Below are 26,313 nucleotides of genomic sequence, written 5' to 3' on the forward strand. Positions count from 1 at the left end.
CTGTGGCCTCGAGGCAGCTGGCAGGCAGGGGTCAGGACCTGCCCCAGCCTAGAGGCTGTGGACAATATACAGGTGACAGAGCTATGCTCTCATTTCCTTTTGGAAGCAAAATGAAGGAAAAACATGAAAACAAATTAAAGATTTAAAGCTTTTTTTTTTTTTTTTAACGTGTGAAGGGAGGTTTTGAAATAATGGGTATTGTTCTGTACCATTGGTGGGAATAGGATTGACAGAGTCTTTTAGGAGGACAGTTAGGCAGTATCTATTAAAATGCATATACACTTTAACCAGCAATTCCACTTTTCTGCTACAGAAATACTCACAGGTGTGTTCAAAGAAGCATGTACAAGCACTGTAAACAACCTAAAAGTTTATCAATAGGAGAATGGTTAAATAAAATGGAAAAATCTATACTGTGGATACTAAGCAACTGTTTCTTTAAAAATGAGATTATTCTAGTTGTACTACTGTGAGAAGATCTCTATGGCAAAATGTTGAGTAGAAAAAGTGAGTTATACTAAAATATGTGAATACGTGTGTTTTCTTTCATCACATAAAACTGCCTTTCCAGCATGTATTTATGTAAATGCATAGAATTTGGCCTGTACGAAAGGATGTTCATCAAATTGATGCCTCTGGACAGGTGACTAGATTGGGGAAGGGTAGATCAAAAAGAGAGCTTTGACTTTATCTGTGTTATTTAAATTTTTATACAAAAGAGTACAACTAGGATAAGGTAGCAGAAACTGACTAATCTGAGACTCCTTCAAAGAGAAGGTGGAATTTTAAGAGCATTTTGATTAATGGGAGGGAGACTGTGTAATGGGTAGATGTGGTATGGAGATAGAGAAGCAGAAGTGTTGGCTTGAGAGAGGAGTGTCTTCATTGGCTGTCCCTTGAATTCTCTAATTTTATCTTTCCTTCCAAACTTGTTCTTCCCATGTTTCTATGAGAATGTGTTTTATGGGAAAATGCGATTAAGAGAAACCAGTGTTTCTGCTAGCACTACTACCGAACATGGGGATATAGGATTGGTGTTTCTAGTAAGGAAAGCCACTTTCATTATCTCTATGAACAGAGGTCAGTGGTACAAATAATTACCAAAAGTTAGCAAAAAAATCATTTTGCTTTTATTTTCTAATGCCCTTTAAATATCCATTTGAGTATGATTGGGACTGTCAACCTGGAAGTTCATAATTTTAAATTACAGTTATGAAGCCACCGTCTGAAAATTCTTCACTTTTTCTTCCCTGCTACATTGCTGTTTTCCTGTAGGGTATAGAAAACATCACCTTTCAATGTGGTTTGATTTTAGCTACCTTCTCTTTAAATCTGTTACATATTCTCTGATCTCTTCAGTAGATATGGAGTTGGCAAACATTTTGCTTTGAAAGGCCGTTTCTTGGTTACTGAACCTAAATGGACATCTGGAGCCTCAAAATTCCTCATCTTGGGTACATGCAGAGCAAAGAGAGAGGAAATGGGAGGAGAAGGGTACTTGGGAATATATAAGGATAATGCATTGTTGGACAGCAAAGTAACAAAATTTACAAGTGGAAAATTTCTAGCATAGTAAGAAATATTGTTTCATTTTGGCCAGATTAAAACTTTCAGTTTTAGAAAATCTTTTTTTTAAACCATCTGTGATCTCCACATAATCTTTACTATTGATTGCCACTGGCATGAATTTAATATCTTTTTTCTTTGCTGAGTGTGCCCTGGAAGGAGTGGTGTTTTCTACTCTCTGCTGGTTTGAGGTGGGCTTACTGACCACGCCGGGCACTTGAAGCCCATCTAGAGCCCTAAATTAGAATGAGAGGCCGGGAAAGCTTGTTGCAGCCCAATTAAAGGATAGCCGGAGAGGATAGGCTTTACCTTTGCTGATCCTGTTGATTGTCTCCCCTGCGGATTAAAGACAAACCTTCCTTAACAAGCGCATAGAGTAGCTTGGGTTTCCAAAACTCTCCAGGACCAGTAATTAATCCAACTGGTAATGAGAGCACAGTGCTGAATTCTGGAAAGGAATCATTTAACTCTTTCTATACTGGACAGCTCATTTACCCTTATTAATATCCCTTTATTAGCACTAGTTATTTGGGACAGTATGAAAATAGTCTGGTGGAAAATTGCTTCTTTCAGTGAAGTCACATTATCTTTGCACTTAAAAGCAAAGATTGTCCTTCATCTCTAAACTGTGCAGTCTTGAAAAGTTAACTTTTGTAGTAGAAAGAGCTTTTTGCCTCTTGTTTGATGTAGGGGCACATTTTGTACAGTTGATAGTTAGTACTTTAAAAAGCTAAGATCTGACTCTGAATTAGAACTTATTAATTTCACTCTGGGCCCATTTTTTTAACTTAATGAGGTTTTTGCCTGTGGAAGTAACCTTTCCTTTGTGCTGCTTCCGTTTCTCCTGCCTCTCATATTAGCCTCTACTGTCTTCTTCCTGGGGCTTTGAAACATTTCCCATCCAGAAATTCTAGCACATAAAACATCTTTTAAAAACTTTCATTTTTTGTTAATTTAGAGATATTTGGCCTTCTTATTTCATTATCTCCTCACTCTGCTGGGCGTGGATATAAAGAACTCTCCTTTTGGAGACTGGTAATGGGATTAAAAGAAAGAGGAAGACTTATAAAAGTCTGTGGTATGAATTTATTTTGTTTATGCATCTGAGAAAGCTATTATTTCTTTATATGAAGAAATATAAATATTGTGTGTGAGGACTAAGCCTTTTCCTTCTCTATATAACTGAGGCTAGAAAAAGACACTCCCAGGAAGCCAGGATAAAGGGAAAAATGACTTTGAGATGCACTTTCTTAAAATAACTGAAGAAGTGACCTCATGAGCCAGCTGATAGCCTGGGTTTGCAAATGGATACATTTCTATTAGCCTGCTGCTTGATGCCACAGAGCCAAATATATAACGGAGTATATAATACCCTATCCTGCAGGCAGGAGACTGTCTGAGAGATGGGGGGCACTTAGAAGGAGGTGAAATGGCAGGCTTGGGGCAAGAATTAACGATGTAAGTACAGTCAGCAAGAACTATCTTTATTAGGTAAACATTACTGATTTGGTTTCATGCTTCCCTGTTATGTACTAATTTCTGTCATCTTCTGGTAAAATAGTATTTAAATGAGAACACTTGATATTTAAATAGGCTCTTTAATACAAGTTTTGCTGTACTCATTATCTCATTAATACTTAAGTATTCCCATTTCTATTTTTTTTCTTTCTCTATTTTACGGCTACAAGCCCGTGTCCTTGCGTGTGACTCATACTAAAATTGTTCTCTCCTTTTGGTCTTAAGAGGCACTATGAGTGTGTTCTTAGATGAAGGATGCTGCTTATCTCTGGTATACTGTAGACCACCAGGTTCAAAGGAAAGCAGTAGGTCTGAGGAGGAAGATTATAACTTGATAAACTGCTTCTCTTGCCAAAAATCATTGTCAGCAATTGAGAATATTCACAAAGTAGGCTCCCCTTCTCCCCCAGTATACACACACAGCGTGGTTACCATGCCAGGCGATAAAGAAAGGTAGTTGTTTCTGTGGTTTAACATCTGTCTGGTCTGGATTTGATTTGTAAAATAAATTTGAATGAAATTCATTAAGATCAACACATGCTTCATTACGTATATCTACATGTCAGACTCATAGACATTGGACTATCTTACTAGAAACTTTTTAGAAGAGTTTTAGGGTTATTTTCCCTTTTTATTAAGTAAAGCCCATTTATTTTCATATATTTTGTGACCAATCATGTTACCAAACTCTCATTGTTTATAGTAGTTTTTTCATTTTATTCTCTGGGGATTTCCAGATACACAGTCATACCATTTACAAATAGTGGTGATTTTATCTGTTCGTCACCTCTTATTTCTCTCATCTAATTGTTCTGATTACTACCTCCAGAACAACATGTTGAAGACATGTTGACCTTGACACCATAAATGCATGGGCGTTCTAGAAGGGAAATAAGCTATAGCATCAATAGTACCTTAGGGGGCAGAAATCAAACATGGGGGCAGATATTCTTGATCTTATAGGAGCAAGTGTCAAGTGTATGAAATGCAGCTTAAGATGTACTTTACCAACATATGTATAATTCTCCATCACCCATGGAGCTATAGTGACCTATGAGAAACAGACGGTTCTCACAGTCACATTTTGGGGCTCTCCATAACCCTCCAGGAAGACTCTCTTTTATAATCTTAGAATTTGTTGAGAGGCACAAACACATCCCAGACGTCTTTCATGACTGCTGATGACCACACTCTTGTTTTCCAGGCCCAGCTTCGGGCGTTTATTCCAGAGATGCTGAAGTACTCCACAGGTCGGGGAAAACCAGGCTGGGGTAAAGAAAGCTGCAAGCCCATCTGGTGGCCTGAAGATATCCCATGGGCAAACGTTCGGAGCGATGTCCGCACAGAAGAGCAAAAGCAGAGGGTGAGGGTTCCTCTGGCCTGAGTTTCCTATTGCTTTTCCATTCTGAATCAACCACCTCATTTTTATTATTCTACTTCTTATGCTATAAAGTCTAAAAACATTTGTGTAATAGTCAAACCTATCCCCCAAAAGAGGTTTGATATTCTCTGATTTATAGCCTTTCCCATCACTCCATCACTGTAAAGACTTGGGATGGCTCTGTGAATTTACACTTCTCTCTACATAGTTGCCTTTTGGAGCAGTTTTAATTTTATAAGGTGCTTGGAAAAACTAACAAAACTTGAAGTAAAAGGTATTAATCACTTTGAAGACTTGAAATGTCCTTATTTCTGATTAGCAAGCATCACTGTTGAAAATATAAATATAGAGAGATGTGAAGTTAGTGAAGTCTGCTGATAATGAAACTTATTTTAAAAAAGAAGAAAGACTAAACCAGGTGTCCTCCCTTACTTGTTCTGCATATTCATTTTTTTCAGTTAGCTTTAAAAATGTACTGAGGATCTCAAATAAAGGGACTTCCCTGGTGGTCCAGTGGTTAAGACTCCACACTCCCAATGCAGGGGGCCCGGGTTCGATCCCTGGTCAGGGAACTAGGTCCCTTATGCTGCAACTAAGAGCCCACATGCCACAACTGAAGATCCCGCATGCTGCAGCGAAGATCCCGCGTGCCGCAACAGCAGACCCGGCACAACCAAATAAATAAATAAATAAATATTTGTTAAAATCTTAAATAAAATTCTTGACGAAAGAGTAACCTTCTTCTGTGAGAAGTTTAACAGTTGGCCTCAGGAAAACCCAAAAGTTAAACCCGACTTTGATCAGGAAGGAAACCAGTGTGAAATTGTTGGTACTTGGTGCTGAATTTCTTTATGTCCAAATCGGTCTGTGGGAAATAATCCTGAGAGAGTTACTCCATGCAAGTTTGGTTTGGTTTGATAAATAAGCAGCTGCTTATTCCACAGTAGAACTGAATAACCAACATTCTTTGTGACTTAATGTGCTTTTCTGGTCTTTTGATGACAGGTTTCATGGACCCAGGCACTACGGACCATAGTTAAAAACTGTTATAAACAGCATGGGCGGGAGGACCTTTTGTATGCTTTTGAAGATCAGCAAACACAAACACAGGCCACAACCACACACAGTATAGCCCATCTTGTACCATCACAGACTGTAGTCCAGACCTTTAGTAACCCTGATGGCACTGTCTCGCTTATCCAGGTGAGTAAACCTTCTGGTTACCAGATTGTGATTTCTGAGGCAGATCAGTGGGCACCTCACCTCAGACTGGAGAAAGTTGTCTTTTTTTTTTTTTTTTAATTTATTTAATTTATTTAATTTATTTATTTTTGGCTGCGTTGGGTCTTCATTGCTGTGTGCTGGCTTTCTGTAGTTGCAGCGAGTGGGGGCTACTCTTTGTTGTGGTGCGTGGGCTTCTCATTGTGGTGGCTTCTCTTGTTGCGGAGCATGGGCTCTAGGCGCACGGGCTTCAGTAGTTGTGGCATGTGGGCTCAGTAGTTGTGGCTCGCATGCTCTAGAGCACAGGCTCAGTGGTTGTGGCATGTGGGCTCAGTAGTTGTGGCTCGCATGCTCTAGAGCTCAGGCTCAGTAGTTGTGGCACATGGACTTAGTTGCTCTGCGGCATATGGGATCTTCCCAGACCAGGTCTCAAACCCGTGTCCCCTGCATTGGCAGGCGGATTCTTAACCACTGCGCCACCAGGGAAGTCCAAGAAAGTTGTTTTTATATAAATTCTTGTATTAATTTTATACAGCTCCCCAAGATCTTCCTACCTGAACTCTTATTTTTTGAATAATATTTTAAATTGTTTGCATTTTGCTAAATACAAAGCTATAGATAGCATTTCTAGACATTTCCAAATCAAAGCACTGTAAAAATGGCTTCCTTTTTTTTACCATTTCACTCTCTCAGTGGCCAGGAAATATTCCTTCTGAATTACCACTTCTGAGGTGAAACGCAATTTGATGGTAGATAGAGGGAGCGTCTAAAATTCAGATTGGGGAGAGAGTAGAAAGTTGGTTGACTGACACTGGGCACCAATGATGAAACATGATGGCTTCTCATAGTGACTTATATGGTTGAAGTAAAACTCTGAAACTCATGTTAGTGTCTGAGATGTGATTTTAGTAATTCATTTCATATTACAAGGCATATTAATCATTACCTCTGCTGAATTTGGGATTATCTGAATCTTAACTTCTGAGTAAAGGAGAGGTTGAAGGATCCATCCACTGACACATCACTTTCCATGTTTTTTCTTTAGGTTGGTACAGGGGCAACAGTAGCCACATTGGCTGATGCGTCAGAATTGCCAACCACAGTCACTGTTGCCCAAGTGAATTATTCTGCTGTGGCTGATGGAGAGGTAAGAAAGGATTCCATCTGTTTCCACTTAAATACTCAAATGTATAGGTGAGGGATAGGGAGGGTCCAGAAGATGAAGAGACTGTAAGTAGCCTACACGTCTGTAGCATTGTTTTATTTAAACCGTTTAAGACATCACACCATGTCAGTTTTGTGAAGTAGCTTACTCTGTGTATGTTAATTATAACAGTCGAAAGTTATGGATCCTGATGATTCAGGCATAACTGTCAGGAACTTACAATTGTATATTTGTAACATAGGATTTAGTACTTTTATGCTGTGAATCCCAAAGAATTTAATCTTTGGACTTTATGAAAAAAATTAGATCATTAAATCTAAAGCTGACTAAAACATTCTTTGAAGGGATATATATATTTGTAAATCAGTAGACATGATTTATTGCATTTTAAATGAGCCTTTGAAAAGACTTCACAAGAAAATCCTTTCCTGGGAATTCCCTGGAGGCCCAGTGGTTAGGACTCGGTCATAGTGCTTTCACTGCTGTGGCCTGAGTTCAATCCCTGGTCAGGGAACTAAGATCCCACAAGCTGTGTGGCACGGCCAGAAGAAAAAAAAAAAAAAGGAACAGGAAAATCCTTCCCTATCAAAACTGAGATAATTATGGGATGTTAACTTAAAGGAAGGTAACTAACCTTTATTGACACTCGGTAAACTAAGCACTCCTCAACCCTAGGAAGTGTAGGTTCTGTTATCATCTTTGCTTTATACATGATGAAACTGAAAGGTTAGGTGACTTGCCCAAAGGCACAGTGTAAGTGTTGAAGCTGGGTAACACAATTAGAAAAATGTTGTCTAAGCTCTGAGCCATTAGTGAAGTTCAGGAAAGGGTTTGTTAAGTCACTGTGGACTTTTCACCTAAAGGTTATACTTCTGAAATTTGAAAAATAGTCAACAAATGTCAAAGAGCAATATCAGAAATAAAGCTAAAAATATTATCTCACCCTTGTTCAAAACCATGGAATATTTCCACTCAGAACACCACAAAATCACTATCATTTGTGCATCTCAGGAAAGGGAGAGAACTGATACAGGGTCATGGCTAGCAAGGTGAAGAGAGATACAGCAGGCTCCTGTCAGCCAGCATGTGTTGAGCCCCCCGCTGTGCTGCAGTTGAGGTGTTAGATACGTAGCGTTGATTTACACAGGAACCCAGCTCTCAGGGAGAGAGAATCATCTGCATAAATGAACTGTGGTTCCTGCTGTCAGAGAGGCTGCAAAGTGGTCTGTAGCTTCAAGAGAGAGTGTTTCCAGTGAGGGAGCCTGGGAAGGTTTGGGGCAGGAGCTACCCTTTGCTGTTCCAGTATAGAAAGGTAGAAGTCAACAGATCTACTTTTAAAGGTATGTAAACATCATGAAAGAGAATGGATTAGCTGAGGGGAAAATTCGTCAGTCCCCACACACTAAAACTAGAGGACAGACACTCCTTGAAGTGTGAAAGAGGTAGCAAAGACAGTGGTGGGTACATTTATGGGATTTGTTACTTTTTACTTTTTGACTCAGTCAAAGTTATTTAGGCATCTCCCTACTGAATGTTTCCTGGGTACTCTCTTAAAGAAAGTAACTTTGAGTTGCTTAAACACTTCTCTAGAGAGTAATTCTTTGAAACCCATTTTACAGAATAACTTCACACAACCAATGTATCCAAAAGTTCATGGAAAATATGAAGGATACAAAAATCTTAGTCACATATCTATGGCTTTTCCAGCACACTGATGTCGTTTTAAAGTCATCGTGTGGAAGTGTGTGAATGATATATACAAATAACCTGTTAGTTAATACCCAGATTCAGTCAGATTAAAAAAATTCTAACTCCACACTTACAATGAAACAAAAATATGAAGAAAAGAAGCATAGGTTATCTCAGAAAGTGGCTAAATGTTTTAGAGTCTATAGTTTGCTTCTATGTGCCTTCTGATTAGATGTTGACATGGTTGTCAGCATCTTAGTTTTGAGCCATGAGGACTGTAATTAGAATATCTCACTGACTTGGGACAGATAAGACCATATCAAGCCAACAAAGCATTGCATCAGGTGCCTCAGTAGAAACATCCTACTGCCTGTATGTAGCATTGTTTCTCCAAGGAACAGAAAGTTATTTACAAAAATAAACAATACCTATACTTCTGGAAGTTTTAAGGTTATTTTGTTATCCTAGCCTTGCCAGTGAGAGCTCTTACATTAGATCATACTGCATTTAACATCCAGTTAGTTGCAATTGGTTACATTTATAAGAAGGACCTTCTGTGGGCCTGTCTCTTCTGGTAATAAAATGGTCTCCCAACTCTGAGTACTCTGTGTGCTGAGAATATCGAATAATCTAAGTAGTTATAAAGAAACCAAAAGAATCTCTAACCTAATGCAACTTAAAACTAATTAGGGACACAGAACAAATTACATAAACATTTAGTAATGAATAAGGAAAGAATTTCAAAATAATATGAAATAAACTATATATATTGATTTCAAAATACACAATTTCCATTTTGATGGCATATTTACAGTACAAATGGATTTGAGAATTTATTCTGTGGTAAGACCACCAGTTGGTATGGGTGATATTAATTGCATTATGTGTCAGAAAAATTGAAATTTGAAAGAGAAATGATATCTGATAATAGTAGGACATGTGCTTCTGTTAGAAGAAGAAACCAAAGCACAGAGACATTAGAGACATGAATTTTAAACTGAACCATCAACACATGTAACAGTTTTGAAGTAGCACAGCTTATTTTAGGTGGGGTTTTTTTGAATATCAGTTTATGAATATCAATTGAATATCAGTTTATTTGAAATATAGGTATGCTGAAGAGCAAGTAGGGAGATCTGAATAAAGGAACATGTTCTTCATCTATCCATTAAGTACATGCTTTCTGAGCCCTGTGCCAGACACTATGTATACTATAGGTAGAGGAGAGTAAAGACCATTCTTGGACTTCCCTGGTGGCGCAGTGGTTGAGAGTCCACCTGCCGATGCAGGGGACACGGGTTCGTGCCCCGGTCCGGGAAGATCCCATATGCCGCGGAGCGGCTGGGCCCGTGAGCCATGGCCGTTGAGCCTGTGCGTCCGGAGCCTGTGCTCCGCAACGGGAGAGGCCACAACAGTGAGAGGCCCGCGTACTGAAAAGAAAAAAAAAAAAAAAAAAGACCATTCTTGCTCTTAAGGAGCACACAGGTAGGTGGTAGAGAAAAACACATCAGAGAAAATGGCAATCAGATAAGGATCTAGTAGAAGCAAGCCCAGTGTACTGTGGAACCCAGAGGAGAGGTCCTGAGCCTTGAACTATAGGGAGTTGTCTTTAAGTGGAGTTGTCTTGGCTCTAATCTCACCTGAGCTCAGACTAGAGGGGTGAACAGGAAGCAAAGGATGGGAGTTGTGTTCCTCTCAAAGGGAGCATCACATGCAGTGCATCACAGTGTGAAAGTGTGGAAAAGCCAAGGTGGTTCACGATAGCAAGAGAGACAAGGATAGCCACAGTTTGAAGGGCCTCACTGTAGTGGGTCTCTCTCAGAAAAGCACAGAAGCTAACTGTACATCTTCTGAATATCTTTCCCTTCTAGAGTTTGTGGCCTTTCTCTGGGACATGGTGACATCCAGGCATAGATAACCACACAGTGGCTCCCAAAAGATGGAAAGGGAGCACAGCAAGAGCTTAAGCAAACACAACTCTAAAGCACTGAGACTCAAGAATAGGAAATTCCAAAGAAGCCTTAACACTTAAGCTGATTTATTTATTACCTGTCATTACTCTGAATAGAAATCTCTTCATCTGCTTCTTCCCACTTCTCCGCCCTTTACCACCATCCATTAATCTTTTGTGCCACAAATTTAACTTCCTTAAAGTATACTGTGTCTGGCAACATTCTAATACCATTTTCACTACAAATATAGCTGTAACCGAATGTATATGTATTAAGTTGCTGCCGTAGAGTATGAGTACTTGAGAGAGCTGCACTGGGCCATACTCAGCAATGGGATGGGCAGAAATATAGAGGGGCAGATCTGGAAAGAGGAAAATGCTACAGAGCTGGCCAGCTTCAGCTGGTGTTCTGAGTGGAATCATCAACCATCTATGGATTGGCAGTGTAACTTGCCATCTAAAGTGGCGTTGTTTGCAGTGATGCTCATTGGAATAATGAGATCAAAGAGCTAATACCTTAAGAAGCAAGAGTTTCGTGAATTCCTGAGTGGGCAACTTTGCAGCTCTACAGGAAGGAAGTAGGGTATCTCTGGCTCTTAATGTTGGGCCCTGGAGGCTTGCTGGCACAGCCCACTGTCTATAAGAACTCAGGGCGAATACTAATGTAGCTCAAAGGAATGTCTCATTCTCTGGGGAGCTTTTGACAAACATTTGGAGGAGCACTGTGACAATCCAAGTATAGCAGTAGAGCCAAAGCGGGAGGCATTTTATTTTATTTTATTTTATTTTAAATTTTGTTTATTTTATTTTTGGCTGTGTTGTGTCTTCGTTGCTGTGCATGGGCTTTCTCTAGTTGCGGTGGGCGGAGCCATTCTTCGTTGTGGTACACGGGCTTCTCACTGCGGTGGCTTCTCTTGCTGTGGAGCATGGGCTCTAGGCGCGTGGGCTTCAGTAGTTGTGACACGTGGGCTCAGTATTGTGGCTCACGGGCTCAAGAGCGCAGGCTCAGTAGTTGTGGGGCTTGGGCTTAGTTGCTCCGCGGCATGTGGGATCTTCCTGGACCAGGGCTCGAACCTGTGTCCCCTGCATTGGCAGGCGGATTCTTAACCATTGCACCACCAGGGAAGTCCCGCGGGAGGCACTTTAAGTATCTGTGTCTCCTAGAGCTTGTGACACTTTCTTTGGGACACAGTAACATGAAGGCGCAAGTTTACCACTCACTGGGCCCCAGAAAGAGCTCCAGTAAACACAGCTAACATCCTGAGACCTGAGTCTGTAGAAATAGTATACATGAGCTGCTTGATTTATCACCTACCATATTTTAGAATAAAAACTGCTTTCACTACCCCTGTTGCTTTTTGGTTTTGGGTGGAGGAGTGGGGGCGGGGGGCGAGGGGATACTTAACCAGTATTTATTGAGCAAAATGGACTGAAGTAGCTAGATTCAGGTATCCAGGACTGAAAAAAAATCTCTAAACGGCAAAGCATTGTACTAAAGTCAGTGGTTCTCAACCCGGGGCAACCCCTATACCCCTCAGAGAGGACATTTGGCAATGTCTGGAGATATTTTTGATTATCATGACTGGGGAGGATGTATTAGCATCTACCGGGTAGAAACCAAGGATGCTGCTAAACATCCTACAATCCACAGGACAGACCTCACAACAAAGAATTATTTAACCCAGAATGTTAATAGTGCTGTTGTTGAGAAACCCTGTTCTAGATCTAGAAAAGCTGAATTCTAATCTACTCTGTATAACCAGATAGTATGTTTTTGTTTGTTTGTTTTGTTGCTTGTTTCGTTTCTTCATAATTCCTCCCCAGTAAAAGAAAAGCAGGTTTTGCTACATTAAAAAAATTGTTTACGGAGTTTGGCAGTTTCCATCAAAAATAAAAATACAAAATAATTTTGATATATAATTCCACTTCTAGGAATTTACTCAGTCAGTAGACTCACATAAACTATACAAAGTAGTGTATAAGGATATTCATCACAGTACTGTTTGTAATAGCAAAACACTGGAAACTACCTAAATGCCCATTAAAAGATGTCTGGTTAAGTAAATCATGGTGTATCCATATAATATAATGCTATGCAGCCATTATTATGAATCATGAATGAGTGAAGCAGGTTGATACATTCCAAAGTAAAATCATTTCAGAGCTGTATTGTTTATGAAAAAAAGCAAGGTACAAAAAGCATGTAGCAAGTACTGCCATTTTTCTTGAGTGTGTGTATGTGTATGTGTAAATATGCTCACATATCAAGAGAATATCCCTGCAAAGATGCATGAGAAATAGAGAAATAGGTAACAACAGTGGCCTTTGGGTGAAGGGTCTGGAGTACTGGCATTATATTCCCTTTGGTACAGTTTGAATTTTTTTAGAATTATACTTATGATTTATTCAGAAACTTTAATTTTAGAATAGGTACTATATTGATATGACTCAGATATTTCAAAATTTATGTAAAAGGATGCAATGGAAAATCTTCTTTCTGCCTTCTATCCAACCTATTCCCACAACAACTCCCTCTGCACACACTGAGGAAAATATTTTCAATGGTTTCTTTTGTGTCCTTCCAGAGTTTCTTTACGCAAATATAAGCAAATTCAAATATATATTCTAATACCCCCCTTTTTAACACCAAAGATATGCTAAAAACCCTGTTCTATACGTTGTAATTCATGTTAATTTAAAAGTATGTATGTATTTGGCTGAGCACATAGCAGTTTTTTAGAAAAATGACTTTTAAAAATCATAATCCTTTTGTGAGTTTGATTTTTTTAACTATCATGTCCTTTTCTGCCTCAGGTGGAACAAAATTGGGCCACATTACAAGGAGGTGAGATGACCATCCAGACGACACAAGCATCAGAGGCTACCCAGGCAGTGGCATCATTGGCAGAGGCTGCAGTGGCAGCTTCTCAGGAGATGCAGCAGGGAGCCACAGTCACCATGGCACTCAACAGGTGGAGGCAGGGGTGGGCGATAAAAGAGGAGGTCGAATCTGTCCCTGTATACAGATGTAAAGAGAAATGTTGTACCTCAGTTTGTCACAATTGGCATTTGGAACTTAATACCCTTAACCCATAGGATACTGTAAGTTGTTTTATAATCAGCCCTCACCTACTGCATTCCCATCCTATCCCATCCCCAGCAACCAGTCCAGCCTGACTTCCAGCTCAAGCCTTCTGGTCAAGGGACATGGGTCCCTTTTGCTTTATCCTATTCTGTGCTCCCTAACAGACCAAAAGCAGCAAGATGTAAGTACTTTGTGTTTTTAAAGGGACCAAAGGATGTAATAAAAAATCAAGAAGCTTCAGGATTGATTTTCCTTTTATCCTACTAAGAAACTGCTTTTTGTTATGGCTATTAATCCATGTTTTAGCTGGTCAGGAGCTGACTTTACTGACTTTCAGGAAGTTTGTTTCCCTTGCTTATCAGTGACTTCGAAATAAAATAAGTTTTGGATTATTGGGAGAAACTGAATTTTTTTTCTTCAGATATGTTTAGGAAGGATACTGCAGAATGGAATACTCTAGTAAGAGGTAATTTCCAAAACTAAATTGTTTTGTTCTGTGCTTGGTTCCTTCTATTCGTTGTTGACAGAAAAAAATCATCCCCATATTATTCTTCTTGTTGTTCATTGCTTACACAATTTTATTTTCAATGGACCCAGACCTTTTAACTAATGGTTAAGAGTGTGTGCTTTGAAGCCAGGCTACTTGGGTTTGAATCCCAGCTCTGTCACTTACTAGCTGTTTGACCTTGGGTGATTTACTTGAGCTCAATGCCAAGGCTTTCCTCTATGTAAAATGGGGGGGGGGGGGGGGGTAAAAACAGTGCCTACTTTGTAGGGGTGCTGTGAGAATGGGAAAAGTCAATGCATGTGAAATCCTTAGTTCAGTGCCCAGCATATGGTAAGGTTGCTGTTAACATTATGTGCAGCAGCTGTTAGCCTCAAATAGTCTTTGAACTCTTGCGACATGCCAGCACTCTACTGGGTAAGGCTGTAAATAAAGAATGCTCTAAGATATAAGGTCTGCCTTGAAAGAAATCATACTGTGAATGGGGAGATTGATTTAAGTAAAACACTTAGCAAACATATTACTCAGAGTGTAATTTACTGTCCAAATGTATGGTGTAGACTATGAACATAGTAGGAATTCAGAGTAAGGGGATCACTTCCTCCAAAATATGAAAATCAGCTGAAGTTTAGGTTGGCTGTGGTAGACACTAGAAAGCCTTGATAGGCTTATGTACAGAAGATTTCCATCAAGCTGTATAGTATAGTGGCTGAGAAGAGGGTTCTGAGCTCGTATAGATTCAGGTTTGAATCCTTCCTCTGCCATTTAGTTGCCATTTGATCAGGAGAAATTTAACCCCTGAGCATTAGTCTCATCATCATTATAATAAGGATAATTTTCATCATGTAGAATCATAAAGATTCAATGAAATGATGTATATAAAACTCTTGTCAAAGTGTCTGGCCTGTAATTAGCATTTCAAGAATTATACTTATTATCATTTAACTTATATTTTAAAATCTGTCTACTTAGAATTGTTTACAGCGAGAAGAGATTAAAAGTAGAAGGCCAGTTAAGAAGAGGCAGTCCAGGTATGACTTGTCAAAGGCGTGGAAACTAGTAGTAAGAGTGGAGATAAAGTGACTGATTTTGAAGGAAGTATGGTAAGGACTTGGTGGTTGGTCAGGTATAAAAAACTGAAACATACACAAACGCTTCTCCTTCCAGAGTTACCAGTGAGTCCCTGAGTGACCTGGGATAGAAACTTTTTTCTTAGCCCATTGAACCATATCACTTTTCAGTAACATGAAAGTCTTATTTGATTCCTTACACTTTGACTCAATCCTACTTGTACCTTTGAGAGAGGACACACAGATAAACTTCCTGAAAGCTATGGCCAGAGTGAAACCCTCCTTCCTTTTGGTCCGGTAACCCCTCACTGTAGCATGGGGTCTAAAAGGCCACCATCAAAGACCAGAAAAACTTCATTTCATCGAGCCAGCACCTTTGCTATTCCAGTGAAGTGGGAGTGTCCTGGGAACCCTGTACATAGTGGAAAACATGAAGCACATTCTGGCTCCCTTTAGTGTAAGGACCAGGGCTTATTTCTAAAGGCAAGGAGGGTAATGGTTTCCCCTGAGGGCTTGTTAACACACTCAGATGCAGCTGAGGTGGCTACAGTGTTTACTCCAAAGGAAGGAGAATATGGTTCACTGTGGCATGTAGGAGTAAAGAGATGTTGAAATCTGTTTGCAATCAGATAGTTCAACACCCCATGAGTGTTGGGGATGGTGTGTTGCAGCCTCTGCTGAGGGTGAAGAAACCAAGCCTGGCAGTGAAGACTAGACTATAGCAGGCTACTAGGGGAACATCATGGGCTTCTAATTCCAGGAGCAGTAACCCACTGTCTAACGTCAGGAGGATTGGACTTAAGACACAAGCCCTTTGTGTTTGCTTCTCTATGGGATGAGACCCATTCCCAGCCTCTCCAAAGAATTCATTGCTGGAAGTCGTCTTAGTGAAAAGTACACTGCGTGGTACTTTGTTCCTGTGGTAACAAAACGATTTCCTAGAGCTGCTCCCTTCCAGCCTCTCTTTTTCAGGTGCAGATGGAACAAGCATGGTTCTCTAACAATCACCTGCACCTCTGCTGCACTGTAAACAGCAGATGTGGGTGCAGAGCAAAGAGAGAGAGGCAGGCTACATGGAATGGCAGCTGGAGAACAAGAAGGCAGAGGGGTTCTCTCAACTGTAGAGGGGAAAGGGGATCAGGACAGGTGCAGCACAGACCTTTTTTTCAACCATGCTGTTAAAAGAATTTTGTATAGCAAGTTAGAATGAGGGCCCTGGGCTCAGACAACCTGTAGCCCACCCTCCATACCCAAAAGGGGTATGGAGAAATTGTCATTTAAAAATCTAGAAGCTAGTTAATTTTAATTATTTTCAAAATACAGAATAAATTAACACTTTTAGGAAGGAGATGGAGAGAGAATCAAAGTGAACAAATGAAAAGCAGAGCGTCACACCTCAGACCTGTTCACCCTGAACAACCAGACAGGAAATGAAATCATCATTTGCTTGTTGCAATACAGTGATTAATTTGAAGTTTCAGGTCGTTGGTTAAGTTGTCCTAGACTTACATTCCCTCTTACACAAGTCCTGCAAAGCCAGTACAGTCCTTGCACATAGAGACAGATACATGATAAATATTGGTAGACTGAATCTACATTTGCTCTGGTAGAAATTTATGTGATGTTGTTGACAGGAAGACAGTTTTTACTGAGTGTCTACTGTGTGTAGTGCTGTGACTCAGTGCTATGGGGAAACAAATGCTCAAGAAAGTTAGAGTTGCTGTTCTTTTGCTGTGAAGAGACTTTGCTTAAAGAAAAGAAGTGAATCATATTTTTAAAGAAAAACTTACTCTTACCTTTTTTTTTTTTTTTTTTTTTGTTTTTGCGGTACGCGGGCCACTCTCCGTTGTGGCCTCTCCTGTTGCGGAGCACAGGCTCCAGGCACGCAGGCTCAGCGGCCATGGCTCACGGGCCCAGCCGCTCCGCTGCATGTGGGATCCTCCCGGACCGGGGCACGAACCCGTGTCCCCTGCATCGGCAGGCGGACTCTTAACCACTGCGCCACCAGGGAAGCCCAACTCTTACCATTTTTTAAAATGAAAATATTGACTTAAAATTAGAGATCTTACTAAAATAAAACATGGCTTTAATATATGAACTTGTATTTATTTGTCCAGTAACATGGGATGGACAACCTAGATCAGAAATCCTCTCTGGAAATAGAGGACAGGGACTATGCAAGTGCCTCTTTTTCCTATAGGTGAAGGTGGGACACTTGCAGATAAAACGTTGACAGAAAAAAAGGTGGGGGGGGGCTTGTTAGAAACTTCTCATTTGTAACTGGTTTGGAAATGACTTTTGTCGAAAAATTGCTAAGTGGTAGCTTAGAGACATTTTGATCCCTACTCACCTTTTAAGTGAAGGTAACCTTTTTCTCGCAGTACAGTTTGATCACTTCCCATGAAGTCTAATGGTTAGAATAGACTTGGGAGTGATAGTCTGCTGACCACAGGTGTCACCATTGTCTTTTGCACCATGTAAAAGATCCATCCGTTGCTGCTTTGCCCCGGCCCCTGACCAGGGCACGCAGTAACTAACCTCACCGACCTGTGGACCTGTCATCCCTGTCGGACCCCTCATCCCTGGCATCCCAGATTGCTTTAGTTGTTGCTGCTTCACAGCTTTTCTTCCAGCATAACATATTTTAGAAAGGCACTAAAGAAAACTGACTTCAAATATTTAGAGCTTCAGACATTATAAAATGGGTATGACTGGATACAGGGACTCTTCCAGGTCAGGGCTTGGGTGGCTGCTCTCCCCCTCATAGCCTGTGAAATTTCACCCTGCAAGCATGTGTCCAAGAGTGGCAGGACGTCACCTTTGATGGTCATAGAAATAAGATTATTGTAGATTGTGATAAAAACAGTGGGGAAATGAGCAGTTGCTGAGGTAACCTGTAAACACAGCTCCTATTTCCATATAAACAGTTCTCATATACCAGCTTTCTTTTTCAAAATACCACACAGCTGAAGCATTTTCCGAAGAATATCCTTTTTGGCTTTCCATGAAGTCTCAGGTCAGAGTGTTAAATATTTTTATCGTTAATCCGTGATAGCTGAACGCTGCAGAATTGGCTGGTAATATTATTTGACACAAGTTTCTCAGAAAAATATTAAAAGTTAAGGGTCTAGGCACTAAATAATCATTCGTTTTACTATCTCAAATAATTATAAAGCATCCTAAAATTAAAATCTACCTTGTAAAAGGTAAAGAATAGCCTTAGTACTAATTCCAGATCCAGGGTCCACTTTGGCTCTGAATTCATGTTACAGATACTATGGAATGACTGGCTGTGGGTATCACATCGGAAGTACGTTTTAGCACAGAGATTGATCTTAGCTTTTAAAGGGGCTACGTGGAAACTCTATGATTCTGTTCAGCTTTTTGCTCAACCTCAATTCCGTCCCCAAATTTTTTATAAAGGAAGTAAATAAATTTGAAATATGTAATCATGATCTTGAACTAAGTTAAAGGAAGCCTGGAAATTAAAAGTTACCACAGCTGAACAACTAGAAAAGGGGGTGGGGGGAATCAGCAGTTTTACATTTAACTTATTATTTTGAATAAATGTCAAAGAATATTTATATGGGGAAATGCCAAGTTAGGTAAGAAAAGCAGGCTATAAAACTGTGTGTACAGTATGATCCTGATTATCTGTTTAAAGTTGTGTTTAAGATTAGACGGAGGGGGCTTCCCTGGTGGCGCAGTGGTTTAGAGTCCGCCTGGCGATGCAGGGGACACGGGTTCGTGCCCCGGTCCGGGTAGATCCCACATGCCGCGGAGCGGCTGGGCCTGTGAGCCATGGCCGCTGGGCCTGCGTGTCCAGGGCCTGTGCTCTGCAACGGGAGAGGCCACAACAGTGAGAGGCCCATATACCGCAAAAAAAAAAAAAGATTAGAAGGAAAATAGCTCTTATCTCTGCATGATATTTAAAAATTTTCTTTTATACTTAATGAATTTTTACAAGTTTCTACATGCATTTTATTATCAGAGAAAAATAACTTTTTAAACACACACATAACAATTTAAAAAGCAAGGCAAGTTAGCAAGAAGGGGAGAATTCTCTATTTATTGAGACTTTTCTGTCCATTGGACTTCTTAAACTGCTTCCTAACATCCTTATAGTGACCAAGAAGTCTTCCCCAGAAGAATGATTATGTCAGTTGCTTTACTTGTTTGCTGACTCTCTTAGATGAAAGTGATGCTGTTAAGTTTGGTACACATTGCTTTGCCCACAGTCGTGACACGTTTGCCCTAAACGGTCCACAGCTGCCCCCCGCCCCATCCTCCCCTACAGCTTGTTTTTGCGAGATGACTGCCATAGTTGTGGCAAAGTCTGCAGCTTCAGAACAAAGCTGAATCAACTGGCTTATTCGATGTCAAACCCAGGACTTTGTCCACCTCTGATAAACTAAATGACGCCACCTCCTTTTCTCCATGCCCACTTTTGATATTCCCTCAGTAACTGTGCAGAGTGGTACCTGGTACTTTCCCAGGAGAGGTGATGAATTTATCTGGTGGGTTCTTTTTTTCTTTTCTTCCACATTTTAACATCTCTGAAGTTTGGATGGTAAACTATAATCTTACGATTACAATTGTCAGGAACTTTTTTTTTGTCTGTGCTGTGGGACTTGGGGATCTTAGTTCCCTGACCAGTGATCGAACCCAGGCCCTGGCAGTGAAAATACGGAGTCCTAACCACTGGACCACCAGGGAATGCCCAGGAACTTCTCTTTTTTTGCTGGCACATGAAACAGTAATACATTTTATAGTTTGTATCATCATCGAATCAATAAAAGTGGGTATTTATGCATATAGTAAAAGCAGACAATAAGGAAAAGAAAAATGGGATACAAACTGCTAGAATAGTGTTTACTATAAATAGATGGCTAATATCTTTCTGTTCTGCAGAGTGTTTGGTTTGCAGTGAAGGGAAGTTTATTATTTCATTATGTTTGTAGAGTCAAGGATTTTGGGCTTATAGTGATAATTTAAACTTTTAAGTGTTAATTTAGTTCTGCCTACGTGTACATGAAGCAAAAGGAAGGGCTGAACTTTGCAAGATATTAGTCAGCCATTACTTTGTATTTGGAATCATGGATGTAAACCAAATTGCTATTATTTGATATATTTTTATGTATCTTTTAAAAAATTTTTATTTTATATTGGAGTATAGTTGACTTACAATGTTGTGTTAGTTTCAGGTATACAGCAAAGTGATTAATACATATACACATACCTATTCTTTTTCAGATTCTTTTCCCATATAGGTTATTGCAGAGTATTGAGTAGAATTATTATTTAATATTAATTGAATAGCAAGTCCAGGTTGCTGACTCCTCACATTATCATCCATCCTTAGCTATAAAAAGGCAGTTTCAGGGCTTCCCTGGTGGCGCAGTGGTTGAGAGTCCACCTGCCGATGCAGGGGACACGGGTTCGTGCCCCGGTCCGGGAAGATCCCACATGCCGCGGAGCGGCTAGGCCCGTGAGCCATGGCCACTGGGCCTGCACGTCCGGAGCCGCGACGGGAGAGGCCACAACGGTGAGAGGCCCGCGTACCACAAAAAAGAAATAAAAACAAACAAAAAGGCAGTTTCAGATGGTGTGCCTTGTGTTACCGTAAAGAGAAAAGAGAAAAAGAAAACATTGTGATTGACAACCAAAATGGCTTTTGAATATGGATCAGAGCTCCCACTATGGCTTACAGGCACTCAATTGATCTTGATAAAGAAGGGACTGGGAATGCGTGCCTTCTGTCCTTAAACACCCATTTCCTAGGTTTAAAGAAAATCTCACATTAGCTGTATAAACGTGAAAGACTTGGGATTTCTCTAGCTATTTATTATTATCGTTTAAAAATTGCTCTGATTCTGTCAATAGCCTTACGTGCTGGTAGGCTCACAAACATGGAGTCAGTGGAGAGATCCTAGGAAAGGTTGAAAGTTTGGTTTGTCTTGCTGCAGTGCTATACCTTTATTCAACTCATACATTCCCCCCTCCTCTTTGTATACCCACAGCGAAGCTGCCGCCCATGCTGTCGCCACCCTGGCTGAGGCCACCTTGCAAGGGGGGGGACAGATAGTCCTGTCTGGGGAAACCGCAGCAGCTGTCGGAGCACTTACTGGAGTCCAAGATGCTAATGGTAAGAGAGCATAAATATTTTATTGAATTTCTTCCCTGTTTCCACTTAAACCTTCATGACATGACTGACAACAAACCCTTCAGAATGAGGTTGAACTTTGATTTGAGTTTTTTTATATTGGTAGGCAATTGATACCTAGGAAAATTCTAGGAGCCTCTGATTCCTTTCACTAGTAGGAGACTTGGGGTTTCCTGGGAGGGAAAAAAAGCCATAATAATGGCTACCTAACTGAATGACTTATTTGAAAAGTGACTATTTGCTGTGACAGTACTTGCTGAGAGGGATTTTTAAATTTTCCGTGGGGTACATTTTGTCCATTTTCTCCCATGGGGTAGATCAGTGTCCTTTACTATAGCTGAGACTCTCCTGTGGGCGAGTGCATTGTGGTAGCGAGGAATGTTCTGACTATCTCGAGAAGGGCACCACCATCTCACCACAAGGTCAGCCAGCAGGCTGTGATAAAGGCGCTTTTCTGATTGATGCTCTGGGTTCTGCTTCCTGTTAAATGTGGCCTCACCAAGGACCTCCGGATTGAGCCAATAACTTGCCACCACCCTGCCCTTCTTTCCCGGCTCTTTGACTTCCTGGATATTGGTGATATCCTGAATAAACAAGAGGGATAAAGTTCATAGAAATATGATGACAAAAATTTACGGCTCCAGCCCAGCTCTTTGGATCTACTTCAGCAGGCTCTGGGAGTCAGTAACGAAGTCTTGAGCTGCCTGGGAAGTGCCTCAAAAGTCTGAGTCAAAGAGGAAGACCAGTCCTGTTCTGTGAGACTCTGTGTGACTGTTTATTAAACTTCTAAAATATACATATAATTAGGTTAAGTAGGACAAATTAACTACTCTATGGTTTTTGGAGATTTGTAGTTTAAAGTCCTGGAAAGAGGATAGATAATGACATACTTTTATTTAGGCAGACTGTTCCTTAATGGCATTTAGTGGCTGAAGGCCTGGCACTTTTTTTAGGGTAGATCCCTAAGAACTAAATAACATGTTAGTTGGTAAAGTCTTTGAAGAAAGACACAATGCTGCATCCTCCTTCAAAAGTGGGGAGAAGAAAGCACTTCTGTCTCCCAGAGAAGAATAACAGGAAATGTAAAGAGCCATGTGGCTTCTGAGAATCATTTTCTTAAACAAAAAATCACATATTAAAACTACAGCCTGCTTTTTCTGTAGGGCTAGGGGCTTCCATGAACTAACCCAAATAGAGATAAAGTTGATCTTAGCCAGAACACTGCAAGGTAAAGGGCCATGTATGTTCAGGGTGAAATGGACCATAGTTGGAATTAAGGAAAACCTCCCTCTTGAGCTTGAATCCTACCCCTATTTCCTTATCTTTTTCTATTCCTCATTTCAGTCCTCATCTACCTTGAACAGAAGATATCTGACTGTGTGACATTCTTCTGAAGTGCAATTCCTGTTATTCACTATGGAACTACTAAAAATAATTCCCTGTGTGGGTTTGATGGGAGACTTTGTTATCCCTTCTAGTGGTCTTGACCTGTCCGGGTGAGGAGAAGCTTTATAGTTCTGGCTCCTCCCTAGTCTCACCTTTTCAGGTAGATGAATTTATAGGTAAGTGTAAGGACTCTCTGGGGCTCCCACCAAGTAGATCTATTCAGCCATGAGATAAAGGTCAACCACACCACTACTGTTGATTCCTGGAAGCTGCTTCTTTTCAGTAGCTTGGGTTGTGTGAATCAGTTTTGTTGACTTCATGTTGTTGGCTGCATTTGTGATAAGAGAAAATTATGACCTACATCCAAAAAGCCAGTGGTTCCCCAGAGCAGACCATTCCCTAGTTTGTGACCTGCCAACATGTGTGAACTCAGACTTGAGAGTTGGATTTACCACTTTCTTGGTGCTATATCAAATCAGACTGTTGAGTTGCGCCTTATCCTAGTAATATTAGGTGAAGGCACATAGCATGTCATCTATCCCTTGGGAATCCAGAGGATGAATCTAATATTGGATATGATCCAGGTAATTCTGATGCTCTTTCTGCCTTCTAGCATTTTTACCCAGAGTGCTATAGGATTTACTCTGGGACTTGGAACCAAAATATGATCATTTAACCAACTAGTTCATCTGTCTGGAATTTCAAGGGTTCTTTTTTCATTATTCTTTCAGATTGTGTCCTATTGGCATTGTTTGTCACTTTTGTCATGACAAGCTTATGGTATCTGCCAGTAGACTAAATTTATTATCAGGAAGAGTTTATTATCAGGAAGATGACAGCAGAACAAGGTGCTATTTGGTAACAGACACTACTGGGGAAAAAAATACATCCCAGATTCCAAAATATGGCTTAAATAAAAATCCTTCTAGCAGATGACTCTTCTAAGAACAATGAGGATATTGACCTGTTCCGACCTGAAGCAGGAGTTTCAGCATCTTCTGCGATGGAACTAGAGGGGATGGAGGACCATTGTGTGTGAAGCTTGACAGAGTACAGTAACCAATGTGAGATGGCTGGGGCAGTGTAGGTCAGTGGTTTTCAAGTTAAGGATAATGATACCTTCATGGCAGAAGTTTAAATTCCAAATTACCAAGGCATACCGGACAAGAGATCTTGTATCTGAAGACTTCTTTTTTCTGGACCCTATCTCACCCCAACACTAAAGAGACTACCCAAGCACTAGCATTACTCTATTTCATTTATGTTCTCGCTTTTTTTTTTTTCTTATTTTAAAATTTTATTTTTTAAAATTTGTTTTACTGAAGTATAGTTGACTTACAATATTGTGTCAATTTCTACTGTGTAACAAATTGATTCAGTTATAATATATATACATACATTCTTTTTCATATTCTTTTCCATTATAGTTTATCACAAGATATTGAGTATAATTCCCTGTGCTATACAGTAGGACCTTGTTGTTTATCCATTCTCTATATAATAGTTTGCATCTGCTAATCTCAAACTCCCAATCCATCCCTCCCCCACCCCCCCCTTAAGTTGGTTATCTTTTTTTTTTTAAGTTGGCTGTGCTTTTATTAATTTTTTCTGATATTGAAGTTTGCAGTTGGCTGCAGTATTTTTTTTTCATTTTAACATTTTTATTGGAGTATAATTGCTTTACAGTGGTATGTTAGTTTCAGCTTCACAACAAAATGAATCAGTTATATATATATATCCATATGTTCCCATATCTCTTTCCGCTTGCGTCTCCCTCCCTCCCACCCTCCCTATCCCACCCCTCCAGGCGGTCACAAAGCACCGAGCTGATCTCCCTGTGCTATGCGGCTGCTTCCCACTAGCTATCTACCTTACGTTTGGTAGTGTATATATGTCCCTGCCTCTCTCTCGCTTTGTCACAGTTTACCCTTCCCCCTCCCCATATCCTCAAGTCCATTCTCTAGTAAGTCTGTGTCTTTATTCCTGTTTCACCCCTAGGTTCATGACATTTTTTTTTCTTAAATTCCATATATATGTGTTAGCATACGGTATTTGTCTCTCTCTTTCTGACTTACTTCACTCTGTATGACAGACTCTAGGTCTATCCACCTCATTACAAATAGCTCAATTTCGTCTCTTTTTATGGCTGAGTAATATTCCATTGTATATATGTGCCACATCTTCTTTATCCATTCATCCGATGATGGACACTTAGGTTGTTTCCATCTCCGGGCTATTGTAAATAGAGCTGCAATGAACATTTTGGTACATGATTCTTTTTGAATTATGGTTTTCTCTGGGTATATGCCTAGTAGTGGGATTGCTGGGTCATATGGTAGTTCTATTTGTAGTTTTTTAAGGAACCTCCATACTGTTCTCCACAGTAGCTGTATCAATTTACATTCCCACCAACAGTGTAAGAGGGTTCCCTTTTCTCCACACCCTATCCAGCATTTATTGTTTCTAGATTTTTTGATGATGGCCATTCTGACTGGTGTGAGATGATATCTCATTGTAGTTTTGATTTGCATTTCTCTAATGATTAGTGATGTTGAGCATTCTTTCATGTGTTTGTTGGCAGTTTGTGTATCTTCTTGGGAGAAATGTCTGTTTAGGTCTTCTGCCCAGTTTGGGATTGGGTTGTTTGTTTTTTTGTTATTAAGCTGCATGAGCTGCTTATAAATTTGGGAGATTAATCCTTTGTCAGTTGCTTCATTTGCAAATATTTTCTCCCATTCTGAGAGTTGTCTTTTCGTCTTGTTTATGGTTTCCTTTGCTGTGCAAAAGCTTTTAAGTTTCATTAGGTCCCATTTATTTATTATTGTTTTTATTTCCATTTCTCTAGGAGGTGGGTCAAAAAGGACCTAGCTGTGATTCATGTCATAGAGTGTCCTGCCTATGTTTTCCTCTAAGAGTTTGATAGTTTCTGGCCTTACATTTAGGTCTTTAATACATTTTGAGTTTATTTTTGTGCATGGTGTTAGGGAGTGATCTAATCTCATACTTTTATATGTAGCTGTCCAGTTTTCCCAGCACCAGTTATTGAAGAGGCTGTCCTTTCTCCACTGTACATTCCTGCCTTCTTTATCAAAAATAAGGTGACCATATGTGCGTGGGTTTATCTCTGGGCTTTCTATCCTGTTCCATTGATCTATCTTTCTGTTTTTGTGCCAGTACCATACTGTCTTGATTACTGTAGCTTTGTAGTATATTCTGAAGTCAGGAAGCCTGATTCCTCCAGCTCCGCTTATCGTTCTCAAGATTGCTTTGGCTGTTCGGGGTCTTTTGTGTTTCCATACAAATTGTGAAATTTTTTGTTCTAGTTCTGTGAAAAATGCCATTGGTAGTTTGATAGTTTGCGTTGAATCTGTAGATTGCTTTGGGTAGTAGAGTCATTTTCACAATGTTGATTCTTCCAATCCAAGAACATGGTATATCTGTCCATCTATTTGTATCATCTTTAATTTCTTTCATCAGTGTCTTATAATTTTCTGCATACAGGTCTTTCGTCTCCTTAGGTAGGTTTATTCCTAGATATTTTATTCTTTTTGTTGCAATGGTAAATGGGAGTGTTTTCTTGATTTCACTTTCAGATTTTTCATCCTTAGTGTAT

General features: G+C 40.1%; 1 protein-coding gene across 12 annotated transcripts in view; it reads left to right on the forward strand.

Annotated features, from left to right (window-relative positions):
* The window catches only part of NRF1 (nuclear respiratory factor 1), a 136,921-nt gene that overhangs the window by 79,991 nt on the left and 30,617 nt on the right, over window positions 1–26,313 (forward strand). For 10 of the 12 annotated variants that reach the window (XM_067746984.1, XM_067746991.1, XM_067746993.1 and 7 more), the window contains 7 exons: window positions 4,289–4,447; window positions 5,471–5,668; window positions 6,732–6,833; window positions 13,306–13,463; window positions 13,652–13,757; window positions 15,054–15,112; window positions 21,172–21,296. In XM_067746984.1, the coding sequence (XP_067603085.1) occupies window positions 4,289–4,447; window positions 5,471–5,668; window positions 6,732–6,833; window positions 13,306–13,463; window positions 13,652–13,757; window positions 15,054–15,112; window positions 21,172–21,296 (907 nt within the window). The remainder of the gene's footprint in view (window positions 1–4,288; window positions 4,448–5,470; window positions 5,669–6,731; window positions 6,834–13,305; window positions 13,464–13,651; window positions 13,758–15,053; window positions 15,113–21,171; window positions 21,297–26,313) is intronic. The other 2 variants (XM_067746995.1, XM_067746996.1) reach the window with 1 other exon arrangement.

The sequence above is a fragment of the Pseudorca crassidens genome, chromosome 8 (genome assembly GCF_039906515.1).
Source record: "Pseudorca crassidens isolate mPseCra1 chromosome 8, mPseCra1.hap1, whole genome shotgun sequence".
NCBI classification, from domain to species: Eukaryota; Metazoa; Chordata; class Mammalia; order Artiodactyla; family Delphinidae; genus Pseudorca; species Pseudorca crassidens.